Source organism: Taudactylus pleione, unplaced genomic scaffold (assembly GCF_031769625.1).
Source record: "Taudactylus pleione unplaced genomic scaffold, aTauple2 ptg000435l, whole genome shotgun sequence".
Classification (NCBI taxonomy): domain Eukaryota; kingdom Metazoa; phylum Chordata; class Amphibia; order Anura; family Myobatrachidae; genus Taudactylus; species Taudactylus pleione.
In genome coordinates, this window is record NW_028284837.1 from 719,137 (window position 1) to 734,071 (window position 14,935).

The 14,935-nt window shown below is 42.5% G+C and overlaps 1 protein-coding gene across 1 annotated transcript in view; it reads left to right on the forward strand.

Moving 5' to 3' along the window:
* LOC148505875 (extracellular calcium-sensing receptor-like) overlaps positions 1 to 14,935 on the forward strand; it is a 47,711-nt gene that overhangs the window by 17,475 nt on the left and 15,301 nt on the right. Inside the window, exon 3 of the mRNA XM_088447627.1 lies at positions 8,712 to 8,835. Coding sequence (XP_088303753.1) covers positions 8,712 to 8,835 — 124 coding nt within the window. The remainder of the gene's footprint in view (positions 1 to 8,711; positions 8,836 to 14,935) is intronic.

A 14,935-nucleotide genomic window follows, 5' to 3' on the forward strand; every position in this document is an offset into this window, starting at 1 on the left:
GAAAAAAATAAAAAATACTAAATAATACTAAAATAATAAATAATACATAAAAACAGAATATGGATATAGACTACCTATTAAATAGACACAAAAATCAGTATGCACCACACAGAGTGAATATAATGTTAAATGGCATAGAGAATACGCTGACTCCTATAAAGCATAAAGGGGGGTATCCACTAGACGATAAAGTTGAACGATTGAATGACAATGATAAAATCGTTCGATAATCGTTCAAACATCGTTTGAACATCGTTTGCAAATCGTGCAGTAATTGTTTCTAACGATGTACGATGCGCGCTCCCGCTGGTCGTTTGATCGTCTCCTCCATCGACTGAACATGCAGGTCAATTTCACTTGATTGCTTACAAATCGTTTACACATCGTTTACACATCGTTCACACTGAACGATCAAACGATGAACCACTATCTGCCCACTATAGCTGAAAGCTCTCAATCACAGATTAAAACAGCATAGTTTATTGTTAGATCTTTTGCAAATCGTTTGCATATCTTTTGCAAATCTTTTGCAAATTGTTCAGAGTGGAAGATCATATTTCAAGGGAAACTTCAAGGGAAAATCGTTAAGAGGTTGGACAGGAATAAAATCGTCTAGTGGATGCCCCCCATAAGACAGTGCTGCTTAGCAACATAGAAACAGGAGAAAATAGAATTGTCACAATAGTAACTCCATTCCAGAAAAATACTTTGTATCCTTTTAAAGCAACCCAGTATTTAGTTGGCACAGTTCCCAGGAGAATAATCAGTATATGTGAAGTCTCCTGTTCTGCTAATATACAGCAGTTCCACTTCAGGACATAAAAAGGAAGGATAAAAAAGACTGTAAATACGCCCAGGTAAATCACTGTTTAGAGTGAGGCTATGGAGTGGCGGCATGGGTTTCCGATGGCAATTTTAAGCAACATGCATGTTTAGTGAGTGTTTTTATCTCACTCTAATTTCTGGGAACTGTGCCAACAAAATACTGGGTTGCTTTAAAAGGATACAAAGTATTTTTCCTGAATGGAGTTACAATTGTGACAATTCTATTTTCTCCTTTTTCTATAAGTCACCCATAGTTTTATTATTTTCACACCACTCTTAAACTATAACTGAATAATAAATAAAGATGCGACAACTGTATAAATTGTAAAAAAGAGGTCACAGCCAAATTTATTAATACGAATTAGAATCAGAATTAAGCCTGGTGGCGAAAAAAGCAGTGCTCAATCGGTCTACAGCCCATATAAGTATTATTTACCTAAATTGGGGTGGAGTTTCCACCCCATGCGCAAACCATCATGGGTAGTACCACCTCCCCTTAACTAGCACAGTGCTGGTCCCTCCTTAGGATGATGACCTGGTCCTCTCATAAAGTAATGACCGACTCACCTTTCTCAAAGGGGAAATGCTAGCCAAGATCTGTTGCGCTAAATTGAGCCGCCGATGAGCACTGCTTTCTGCCACACAACGTGGACCCTGACCACGTCACGCCATAAAAACCTCTAGGACGCCTCTAAACTATGCCAAACATGACAAAATGGCAGCGACAAATAACTCTAAACCCTCGTCTGTCAGGTGAACCCCATCTGGCCTATACAAATGCTCCTCCTCATAACGTATGCGTGGATGCCTCACTACAATCCCATTTAAACCAACTATATACCTGGATACTGCAGCATTCAACTTCCTCCTAATCCGGTCTATAGCAGGTCCAGTGTGCGTGCCACACCAAAACCTCCACGGAATGACCACTGACCAACAGAGCTTAACTTGAGGCCAACGTTCTGCAATCACCTTCATATCCCTCTTAATGGCAATGATCAATTCCACTCCTTTACCAGTACCAAGATCATTACCGCCTAGGTGCACCACTAAATAATCCGGAACACCCCACTTACTCTCTGATTGCCAAAGAAGGTCCAACAGACCATTCCACTTAAAACCTCTCAAGCCGATCCAGCGGATTCCACAAGGACCTGACCTGGCACAAGGGTGTCTACTTGCCCAGAAAACAAGAGTGTCCTACAATCCACACCCGACAATCTCTTCCCAAAAAACCCCTTAAGTGTGAAGTATATAACAAAGCATTAGTAACTGAAATTCATTAAATATGATAAACCAAGGCAGGGGAAAACTGAGTTAATTGGGTGACCCAGATGGAGGTGAACAACACCAAACCTCTTTTTACTTTTGAGGGCAAAGGTGAAAAGAACGCCAAATCCCCCCTAGCGGCGGGTGACATAAGGTCCTGGGTTTCCCAAAGAACAAACTCGCAGGGAGCGCAATTACTTTTGCAGCTTATCGCTTCTTATATAGCTTTTAAATGCAGAAGACTTCCACCTTCCCAAGCGCTTTATCGACTCAGCAGAACAGCCTGACTCTGCCGCGCAGGTTGCTGCCCCTATTCTGAATGAATGAGTGCCATATAGCTCAACTGGCAAACCCAGAGCTACAAGGCAATCACTAAAAACACTCGTAAACTGAAACTTTGAAAGCGTCGAAAGATCCGCGTGCGCTAACCATTGTACCCCTCCCTTAGGCCTGCGCTGGTTGTAACTATTAGTCAACACTACCGGGCATATGCTCGGCTTCGGATGCGACGGGACAGAGAACCAACGCCCCCTTCCTAATTGATCTGTCTTTGACCTCTGTATTTTAATAACAAGCAATTCTGGTTTAATTATCACATTAACTAACATGATACCTGAAGTAACGGAATTCTAATTAACAGCTGTTAACTCCCCAACCCTTAACGCCCCAAAAAACGCTAATGCAAAAGCTAAACTAAACAAACAAGCCTCAAAATCATCTTTTGCTATACCCGATACAGCCACCACCAAGTCCCTTAGCATCCCCGTGTCAATGGGCCTACGAGAATCACTCGTCTTCAACTTTTCCTTTGCCCATCCCTTCAGTGCTTTAGAGATTACAAAAGACTTAGTGGGGTCCACCAAACCATTTAAGCAAGCAAAATATGAAATTCCTGATAATGCGCTTGACATGGATGACTTTGAACGGCCGCTCTCATGCCAGCGCCAGACAAACTCTAACATCAAATCCTGAACACTCTTACCCTCTTCTGCGCCAGAAATGAATGCCTGCCACTCGCTCCAGGCCGCCGAGTAGGATCTCAAAGTAACAGGAGCCAGTGCTTTTAAAGCAAGTCCTATAATGCCGGCCTTATGATCTGCCAAACACAATCAGGACAAGATAAACCATGAACCACTGCAGAAGGCGCGAGCGCTCTAAATCTCTCCCATTGAAAACGAGATAATGCATCCGCAATCTCATTTTCAACTCCAGGAACATGCTTAGCTGTAAATTCAATATTCATAGACAGACAAACAAAAATCAAATGCCTAAGAAGCCTTATTACTTGCTGGCAAACTGACTTCTGATTATTGATGGCCTGCACTACTCCTAGGTTATCACACCAAAATATGATTCTACAATTACTAAGCTTTAAAGCCCAAATCTCCACCGCCACCACAATGGGAAAAAGTTCCAGCAGGAGTAAATTACCTGTCAAGCCCTCAGCGTGCCACGATTCTGGCCAAGCTTCCGTGCACAATTCTCCCTCAAGGAAAGCTCCAAAATCTATAGAACCTGACGCATCCGTATAAAGCTGCAAATCATTATTAGATACTGGCGACAGCAGCCAAATTCTTATCCCATTAAATTCGCGTATAAATTTCAACCAAACCATAAAGTTATCTTTCATTTCTTCAGACAAGCGAATCATGTAATGGGCCTTTTTAACACCTGCTGAAGCTCGCTCTAACCTCCTGCAAAAAACCTTACCCATTGGGATGACTCTACATGCGAAGTTAAGTAAACCTAGCAAAGATTGCAATTGCTTCAAAGAAACTTTTTTAGCTGAAACTAAACTGAACAACAAATCATTAAGTTTTTGCACCTTATCAGTTGGCAATCTGCAGAGGCCCAAATCAGTATCGACCTCAATACCCAGATAAGACAATCTGGTAATCAGCCCTTCCGTCTTTTTCTCAGCTATGGGTGCTCCCAAGACCGAGAAAAAAGCTTGCACCGAAGAGAGAAGTTCAGCACACACATCACTATAACCCGGACCTACTAACAAAAAATCATCCAAGTAATGCGTGACACCTGCCTGATTTGTACCAGCCTGAATACACCACTGTAAAAAGGAACTAAAACATTCAAAAAAGGAACATGAAATAGAACAGCCCATAGGTAACATTTGTCTACATAGAATAAACCACCTACTTTAAAACCCATATAATGAAAGGAATCAGGATGAAGGGGAAGCAACCTAAATGCAGACTCAATATCTATTTTGGCTAACAAAGCCCCCTTTCCAAAACCCTGCACTATACTAAGGGCATCCTCGAATGACTGGTAAGTGACGCTGCAATCTGCTGGATCTAAAGCGTCATTCACCAAACCACCTTCCGGGTAAGACAGGTGTTGAATTAACCTGAATTTCCCAAGATCCTTTTTCGGCACGATCCCAAGAGGTGAGATACAAAGATTATCTATTGGAGGTAGGGTGAAAGGGCCACACATCCTACCCAAACTAACCTCTAAGTTAATCTTTTCTGCTAACACGTCTGGAAAGTCCTTAGCTGATTTCAAGTTCCTTTTAGCCACTACTAAAACTAGACAAACTAACGGCAGCCTAAAACCTTCCTTAAAACCTTGGATTCAAAATTTAACTTCCTCCTTAAGAGGATAACGATTCGCCCAACGCTCTAAAACTCTGACATTAACTGGCGACGCAGCTTTACTTAGGGTTAGGACGCGGTTCTCCCTTCTCCCCAGCACCTGGGCAACTGCATTCCTTTGATGGTTGATTAACCCCGTAGAGGATGCAGACATGCCTGTAACGACAGCTTGTCCCCCTAGAGCACTGCGAGTTGTTAAATGCATAGCATTTCCCTCTACCCGCAGTGTTGAAACCTGGTCGCGACACAAAGGGCTGTTTATGCCCCACTGGAGCCTCGTTAGTAGGTCTTGTATGCTGCGTGACCTCTAACCACACTTCAACATCCTTAAAACCAAAATTACAAATTTTTTGGCCATCTTGCTTTTTCCTAAAGAGCTTGTCATATTGCCTCCATACATTAACCCTAGTGGAAACATACATGCCCTGTACTAAATGCAGATATTTTAATATATTTAAGCACTGCCGAGTTTCTATGTAACAGGCCGCAAAAACATAAACACCAGAAAGCCAATTCTGGTAACTCCTTCTAGCCTCCTCCGCTGCTGGACCCCCAGCCTTAGCTAAGTCTAAAGCTTTTTTAGCATTGTGGGCTATTGAAAACATATCCACATAACGACCCTTTCTAATCCTCTCCCTAACTTTAGACCTAACCCTCCTTAATATCACTGTATTTGAGCAATGGACCGCATCACCCGACGCATCCGGAGCAGAACTGGCTACGCTACCTGCCCTTTTAGGGGTCTTGCCTTTTCCCTTCAACTGCTGCACGAAATACTTCATCAGCTTGCGTGGTTTTTCTGCGGAGCTGGATGAATCAGAAGATTTCTCAGATCGCGACAACAAAGCGCTAACATTGGGCATAATATTTTTCTCACCTGCTCCCGATGTGGAAGGGACCAGCGATTCGACCACAGATGAAGAGGCCTGATACTTGATGCACGCCTCGCCCACCGCACTTTGACATGCCGATAACTCATCCTCAGCGCCCGTAGAAGTCGATGCCGACACCGCTAGTGCTGAATGAAAAGAAGGAGCCTGCGAACTCAAGACCGCAGTATTAGAGTCTATAACATCTAAAACATTTGTATCAACTAATGGCACTGACATAATCTGAGGTGACGCAGAAACGGGGGGCTGCGCTGGTGGTGCCTGCCTAGGAATGGGGGGTAAAGCTGGTGGGGGAGCAAGCGGAAGGGGAGGTTGCAACCTCTGCTGCTGACTACCCTGTTGCCCATGCATGTAATGCACCTGCTGTGCATATGGATTAAATTGCAAAGGAGCCGCAACATAACTTTGATGAAATTGACCGGCTCCTTGAACAAATTGAGGGGGGCACAACTGTTGCATGGGCCCTGTAAATTGAGGCTGTATTGGCTGATGCCACAAACTTGGATAAAAATAAGGGGGCCAGTAGAAACCCTGCACAGGCATCTCCCCTTGGGCAGAAGTTAATGCCTGCATCCCACCTTGATTACCCACTGAAGGTAGTGGAGAAGGCATTATAGGTGGGACAAGGTTAGGGATCTGTATCCCACCAAATGGGTTAACCAGCCTGCGGAGTGAGCCTGCAGCTGGTGAAGCCTGACCACTACCTATCTGATCCCCTAACTGGAGAGGAATGCCCACTGCTACCAGAAAGTGCACTCAGACCCCCAGCTCTTAGAGCCATAGGGGTGAACATGAAGAGGTTAAAACCTCCTCACTTATCAAAATGGCGCCCGCGCCCAGGTGGGCGGGGCTTATCGGCAGAGCCGAGTGAGAATCTCCCCCCCGTCACTGGCAATGCTTGCCTGCAACCGGGGAGTGCCTGTCACACCCGCCGCTCCCCTCACCAGCCACGCTTGCAGGCTGGAAAGAGAGGGAGATGGCTGTGGGTGACCAGAACCATGCGCAGCCGCCGCAGCCGTGGCGGCTGGCAGAGGGCGGGATCCGGCGCGCGCTGCAGACAGGCACGCACCGCGGGTGGCAGAAGTGTCAGCCACGACCGTTAATGGTCTTGCTGCCTCGACTAAGTGGCGGGGGGGAGCGCTGCGACATGGACGGGGCATTATAAATGTAAAACAAAAACGGAGACCAACGAAAATAGAAGGGGGGGTGTTGAAGGGAATGAGGTAAAGAAGGTGAGGGGGTTAGGGAGGATTGAAAAATGGGCTAAAAGGATACAAGCAAAAAGAGAAAATAGAGTAGATTATGAAGGGAAAGATATAAGTAGTACAGAAAAGAATGTAAGAAAGAAAATAGGGACAGAAAAAAACACACATAATGGCTGCAAATACAGTATCAGCAGATACAGTTTACTTATCCGACTGGATCACAATCTGGAAAGAGGAAGCTAAACCCCTCCCCCAGCCTTTATATAGCAATGCTAAACCCCGCCTAAACGGAGGCCTAATAGGATAGCCATTTTGATTGACAACCAATAAACACCAATTCCAAACTATCAACATTAAACCAGCTCTGCCCAGTTTTGCTCCAATAAAAAACAGGGTGCTTATATCTTCTCAAGCTTATACAAGCATTCGAGTAATTTGTTACTAAGCTGCACTGACTTATGCTCTATAGGAGTCAGCGTATTCTCTATGCCATTTAACATTATGTTCACTCTGTGTGGTGCATACTGGTTTTGTGTCTATTTAATAGGTAGTCTATATCCATATTCTGTTTTTATGTATTATTTATTATTTTAGTATTATTTAGTATTTTTTATTTTTTTCATTGTGCGATGTCTCCTGATTTTTAGCGATGATCTGATCATTACATGTGTCATGATTATGTTATTAAATATACCACTTGTTGACTAGTGCCCCAACGCCTTTCCTTTCCTGTTATCTCTTTGGGAATTATCCAGTTTTTCCCATATTCGTAGGGCTGGCTGTCAAATAGGTGGGGTGTGTTATACAGCAGGCCCCTGCTATCTTCCATAGGTATTAGCACCTTGGTTTTTTTTCTCTATTGTTGTTTCTTCCAGTAGGTAGCTGAAGAAATTAACTTAATTTTATCAACTCACTTGTCAACATATAAAATCTTATAACAAATACACAGAACACTCTAAAAGGTTCTAATCTGGATTACAATAGGATTGGAGCCTGTAATAATAGCCAAAATGATGTCCAAATGGCTACTCTATTATAGTAGCTGTTCCCTAGAAACTGGATTGGTCCTTCATTTGAGGTAGAGAAGACCCATTAGATCCTGAACGCGTTTCAGTAGCCCATTATCTTTTTCATCAGGAAGCCTAAATTATGTACAGAATTCTCTACACAGTTTATCTAATTAATATAGGTTACACTGATGTACAGTATGGTTTATTGTATAGTTTTACACTATTGTGTGCTCTGTCTTTTCTGATTTTATGTACATTTGATATCAAAGTCTTCCTTAGATACCAGCTTTCCCTAATGGAAGTGCCATTCATATATTTATAAACCCATTGTAGTTTTACTTTGTGAATACACCTACTATGCCTTTACTGTTCTTACCCTCATTCCTAGCATCTGCACACAGTCCAGCCCAAGTCCAGCCCCAAACTAAGTTGCAATTTCAGGTTAGGTGAACTAAAGTAAAAAGCAATTTGTGGTCTAAAAATCTGCAAATTGTATTTATGTTGGTCTCTGATTAAGGCCATGTTTTATGTTGCGGTTACAGGAATGCTCTCTGTATAGTTCGGCCATCACATGGTATTGTTTTTCAGTCATATTCTTGACACTTGTTTTGCTTGACAGCCACAAGGATGCTGTTTTTATTATGTGGTGATCACATGGATGCTTTGTATTATACCACAATCACTATAATGCTTTATGTATTGTGTGATGATCACAAGGATGATCTCTGTATTGTGTGGGGGTCACAGGAATGATATCTGATTTGTACTGTGGTCATACTAATGCTCATTGTATTGTGTAGCTGTCACTACGGTTATCCCTCTTGTTATTTATTGTTTGTTTATGTTATGCTCTTTTAGAAAAATAACATTCATATAATAACATGATATATTATATCTTAGGTCCCTCTCTCGGTCTGCAGTGAGAGCTGTCCTCCAGGATACAGGAAGGTGGCTAGAACAGGACAACCCATCTGCTGCTTTGATTGTGCCCAATGTCTACCAGGAGAAATTTCTAACCAGACAGGTAAGTGAAGGACTTCCATAAGTAGTTGAGAAATTGGAACCGATTGAAACCTTGAAATTATAGGGTACAGTATATATTTATCAGGGCCCTAACTAGGGTGGTGCAACATGTGCCCCGGAATCTCCTGGCCTCCCCTATCTCTTCCCTGGCCAACTTCTCCTCCATCTGGTCACCTCCCTGAAGCACTTTTGACACATCAATGGGCCAAATGTAACAGGGTGAATATATGAGAGTTTAGTAGTAACTTCTCACACTTTTTAAACTTGCCTGATGTAATAGAGTCCGAGAACAGACAAACTCTCATGTTTATAAACTTAAAAACTCTCATGATTTAAACTCTCATCCAGATGGTTTCCCATTTTGAAGATAAAACTCGACCAATGTGAGAGGTTACTGCTAAACCTGCTAAACCATTCTCTAACCTCTCCCCCTATTACATTTTGCCCATCATGTTGAAACTAAGGGGTATATTTACTAAGGGCCTGATCCAGCAGCGATTGCAACTGCGATTACGCATGCAATTGGATGATTGTTGCATTCTGCGTATGCCATACGCAGCTTGGACTTTCATAGCATACGTGGAAGTTAGAAATTCTTGAGTAAGGTCAGAGCTTGTGCAAGTGTGCGTTAGGCTGTGATTGTACTCATTGTTACTGATGGTTTCGCAGTCTTGCTAAGTATTACGGATGTGTGTAAGGTAAGGTGGGTAATGATGTGATGGCATAGTGATCACAGTGGATTAGCATATCTTTGCAATGAGACTGCATGCTTAATCGGTATTGCAACCGCAGTTGCAATCTTTTCTGAATCAGGCCCTAAGAATCTTCTCTGGCCGAGATTGCTTTCCTGTTTAAATTTTCCTGTTTATTAAACTCTGAGATTCACTAGGGCAAAAACTTGTGCAAAAACATGATTACACACTGAAATAGATGTCAAAGCATGCAAATAGAAGTCAATAGACCATTGTACCAACATGCGAGTACTTTCCATAGACAGGAATACAACTTACAGATTTACTAAGAATCATGTTTAAAAACACAATGGTACATAGAACAGAATATTGGAAAGTAATAGAAGTGCCTATGAGCTGTGAGTTCTATCATACATACTGTACTGTAAATACAGTATTTTCCCAATAATGAAAAGTACCCCACAAGGGTTCCTGCACATTACCACTGGTTGGCTAAGAGTCAGACCTCTTTCAGCCAATCTGAAGCTGGTTTCTAAAACAGCAGCTGATGATTGGCTGAAAGATTTCTCACTCTTAGCTGGTTGATCCACAGGAGTGAAACCCCATTTTATTTTTGGCGTCCCACTTTCCACCAGCCCAGGGTTGACCAGTTTGGGGCTGGTTATAGCTTTGGCAGGAGGACCCCATGCTGTGTGTCTCCCTGCTATGGCATTACCACCCCAGCTGGTTCAGCCCAGTACTGGGTATTGGAAAATAGGGGGAATCCCACACCAGTTTTTCCCCTGATTTTCCTGTACCAGAACAGGCTCAGATGTCCAGGGCTAGTTTTGCATTTGGGAGGGGAAACCCCACATCAAATTTATTCTTAATGTATTAATTTATTACACCTTTAACACAGAAGCACTGCACAGATCACACTGATCTGTGTAGTGCTTCGGTAGAGCATGCAGCTCACATGCACTACTATTCAGTTTTGCTATTCTGCTCCATGTTCTATCATGTTTGTAAACAGAATTCTTAGTAAATCTGTAAGTTTTTTCCTGTCTATGGAAAGTATTTGCTATTCTTAGTAAATTTATCCCTAAAATGCACATTTGAGCGAAAAAGTTGCTCGAGAACTGGTGCACTGAGAATGGCTATTTTCTGTGACTGCAGAAATAGTGTATAGCAACACATCTGTATATAGTGCCAGCATATGCTGTTGAACTTTACAATTGCAAAAAATAGTAATAAAACAAGACTGGGTAATAACAGACAGACAGATAGGTAAGAGGGTCCTGCTCGTAGGCTTACACTCTATAGGTAAATAGGCATTTATACAGAAGCACATACCAGTCAGACAGGAATGTTGGCCTAGGATTAGGAGGATGTGAAGGTGAAGAAAAAGAAAATATCTAAAGTTCTGTGGGGACTGTATAGAGCGAAGGTAATTGTGTAGGACAGCATCTGGAATTTGATAAGTTGCCTGAAAAGATGAGTTTTCAGGGACTGCTTGAAGGTTTGGAGACTAGAGGAGAGTCTTATTGTGCATGACAGGGCACCTGCAGAGTATGTGCACTCCAAAAAAAGTCATGTGACCATGAAATGCATGTGTATGAGAGACACAGCTCTTGTGCAGAGTGATGAGGTCAGGATGGGAGATATTTATAGATAATCAAAGATATACATTTTGGTGTAGTTTGGTTAATAGTCTTATGTATAAATAAGAGTATTTTATATTGAATTTGGTAGAATACAGGTAACCAATGGCAAGACTGACAGAGCGGAGCAGCAGACAAACTTTTAGCAAAGAAGATCAGATATACAGCTTCAGTGAAAATGGATTGTACTGTAGTTCTGAGAGTCTGTTTTGGAGAAGACATAGAGCTTGGAGGGGCATGGGAGCTGGGAGATGGGAAGGTAATTTGAGAGAGAGTTAGGGTCAGAATTCTGTTTTTTTATAAAAGGATTAATTACTGCATGCTTGCATAATGATGAAAGATAGACAAATCTCAGGTGCACAACTCCAAATTATTAATAATATATAAATGCAATAGAATTTTGCAATCAATAGAGGTTTTTAGCATAATCTTGGCCAAGGTTATGGGCCTACCCACCACATCCAGGTAACCTCTTTAGGGTAGGTCCCTAACATACTAGGATTCAAATCCAGAGCGCAGGACACCCCCAAACTGGCCTACATGGTGTGTGATGGGTAGCTGGAGCCACTTCATCAAAGGCTATTTATACAGTTTGGTTAAGGTGTGATAGAGCAATCTCAGGAGAAGTAAATGTAGAAATAGGTAAGAGCAGTTGTTGCAGTGAGGTGGAAAGTTGTTGAAAATTGATGGTGTTAATATTTCTTCTGGTGTGAGGAGGCTTGGTAGACTTTAGTGACACTAAGCTTGCAGTAATGGAGAAGAGCATGCAGGTGATAAGGTTGTGATCTGAGAGAGGGAAAGGAGTGCTAATGAATTCAGAAACTGAGCATACACCGAAAAATACAAGATTAACGAACGGCCATCCTTATGAGTAGAGGAGTCATCCACTGGGAGAAGCCAAAAGCGGTAGTTAGAGAGAGGAGATTGGAGGCACAAGGAGACTGGGATATTGAAATCACCCATGATGATGATGGGGATGTCAGGTGATAAGAAGTAAGGGAGCCAGGCAGAAAAATGTTTAAAGGGCCCCATACATGGTGCAATTTGCAAACGATCCAATGATGTATGAGATTTCCCTTGAATTCCTGAACTCTCACGGTCAAAAGATATTATGCCCTTGTTCAGAACAATTGTACAAATGACCAGACGATATACTGTAGATGGGTCATAAATTACTGCAGATCATAAATTATATATTGTTTGTAGCAAACAACCACCTGATGCTGGAATTTAAAAAATGGGAGGAAAAGTGATATAATATTGTCCATCGTCCATCGCATCATTCATCATGCACACATATGAAAGATAGGTAGATATCTTTCTGCAGGTTCAGTTGATCAGTGAAGACAATGTACGATGGTGGGGGCGCACTTCGGCATCGTGATCATCCTCACACACAGCACTTTTTACACAATTGGTCATTCCAATTGATCGAAAATGGCCAAATCATGTAAAAAATTGCATTGTGTATGGGGGCCTTTAGAAATTGTTGGTGTGGCCCAGGTGGGCGATAGATCGCAGCAACATGCAGAAAGAATGGGGTGAAAATCCTGATAGAATGTTTATCAAAATATGTAAAGTGATGGAAGCTTTAGTAGAACTGTGTATGTGAAAAGAGGGTTGAGGTTGTTTGAGATAAAGACATAAAGACAGAGGGCCTTATTCAGACCCGGTCGCAAGCACTGAGCGCTCGCAACTGGGTTGATGTTTGCCCACTGCGCATGCGCGAGACCCAGCTAGCGATGGGCGCTCCATTGCTACGAGTCTCGCACCAAAGGGGGTGAGCTGTCGGTGGTGATTAACAGCTTGCCCCATTTGGGAGGCGGGCAGGGGGGGTGGTCGGCCAAATGGAGGAATTCCTGATGGAATGCTTGCTGTTTGGAGGTGGCCCCACTGACATCAGCAATGATGTCAGTGGGGAGCTTCCTGCTCGATCAGAGCAGGAAACTCCCTGGGGCTTGCGCTTGCCGAGACCCAACCTTAGGGTCTAGTCGCAAGCCCTGATGGTCCCGATGGTCCTGACCATCGTGACCATCAACCTGGTCACTTGCTAGAGCTGTGGGTGGTAACCCACAGCTTAGCTAGCGACCAGGAGGCCGCACTTCACACCACAAGCAGCTACCCTCATTCAGAGCGACCGCTTGTATCTAGCGATCGACTCTGAATGAGGGCCAGAGTGTGTATTCTCTAAGGCACATTTAAGTGATTTAGAGGGTGATGAGATGGGATGCGATGAGATGGGTGTTTAAAATGGATGAGAAAATGTTTTGTTTATGGTGATTGCAAAAGGTGGTTATACCTCAAAGGAACATGGAGTTTCTTATAATATTTTGCAAAAAAAAACTATTTTGCAGCATAAGATGTTATAACGGTCTTTCCATGATGGAAATTGTTAAGCTGCCTATTGATTGAGAATTCTACATCTTGGCAATCTTAATTTATTGAACCTTAAGGACATACTACCAATCTGAACCTTGAGCACCTGTAACATTAAACATTACATAATTTATAAATAATAAATAAATGCATGGAGACTTGTGTTTGGCAAATACATTTGTCACAATTTAAATTAAATTGGAAATTTAGATTTCAAATTAAGGTTGCAAAAGATCTGCATTATGCAGTGATCACAAGACAAATGCTGCAGTCACACAAGTTATTCATACAATCGCTGGGTCCCTCACACTAGGGACACTACTACTTGCAGCTAATGTATCCACTGACGATTATGGTTTCTCACCCAGCAGCCCTATCACTCCACACACAGAATACAGGCAAGAAATGAATGAGCTCGTGAGAATTTCTCACTGGACTCCAACTGGAATTGTACAAATTTTTATTACCTGCTCATCTCCTACCTCAATCCCATTGGATCTTGTTTCTGCCATGTAACATAATCCAGGTCCTTAACACCTTCACACCCAATCAAATCAACAAATCAAACTCAAACCAATGCCTTTCACCTACAGCCCCTGCCAGTCTACAGAATCCTCGCTGTGGTGTTGGCTTTCCTCAGACTTGAAATCTCATTTTTTGTGCAGACAGTCAGGAGAGGAAATGATTTGTGCAGGACACTACAGACCTAGAGTTTTATATTGGAAAGGGCAGGGTCCACCACCTGCAGGATGGTGATGTGAGGCTCCTGCCAAATAAGTGCATGTAAACTGTGAAGTCAAACACATCTCAATATGAACCAGTATAAGCTCTGCATACCTATTATAATATTAATTCCTCTGCATTTCTTCTGGACTGTTGATGTGTTGTACTTTATGTATTTTCTAAACAAGAGGTTCTCAAACTCGGTCCTCAGGACTCCACACAATTCATGTTTTCCAGGTCTCCTGGCAGGTGCACAGGTGTAATTTCCAATTTGTCAAGTACTTATTCATAATACTACAACCATATGTGCAAAAACAACTGTCATATCTTAGAGACATGACCCACATCCTGTACATCTTACAGAATATCAATTGGGATGACCAGCTCTGGTTGGTAACCATAGATGTGACATCCCTCTATTGAGTCACTAACCACAAACAGGGAATCATGAGTATCAGGTACCATTTTCAACAAAACAGAATTACAATGCAATGTCATTCATGACAGTATTGAGTTCATTTTGAAACACAACTATGTCTGGTTTTAGGACCAATCCTATCTACAGACGAAAGGGACAGACATGGGTACAAGATTTGTCACAGGCTACGCCAACTTATTTTTGAGCTGGTGGGAAGACCACCACATTTGGGTCAGATATCATACTCTGGAA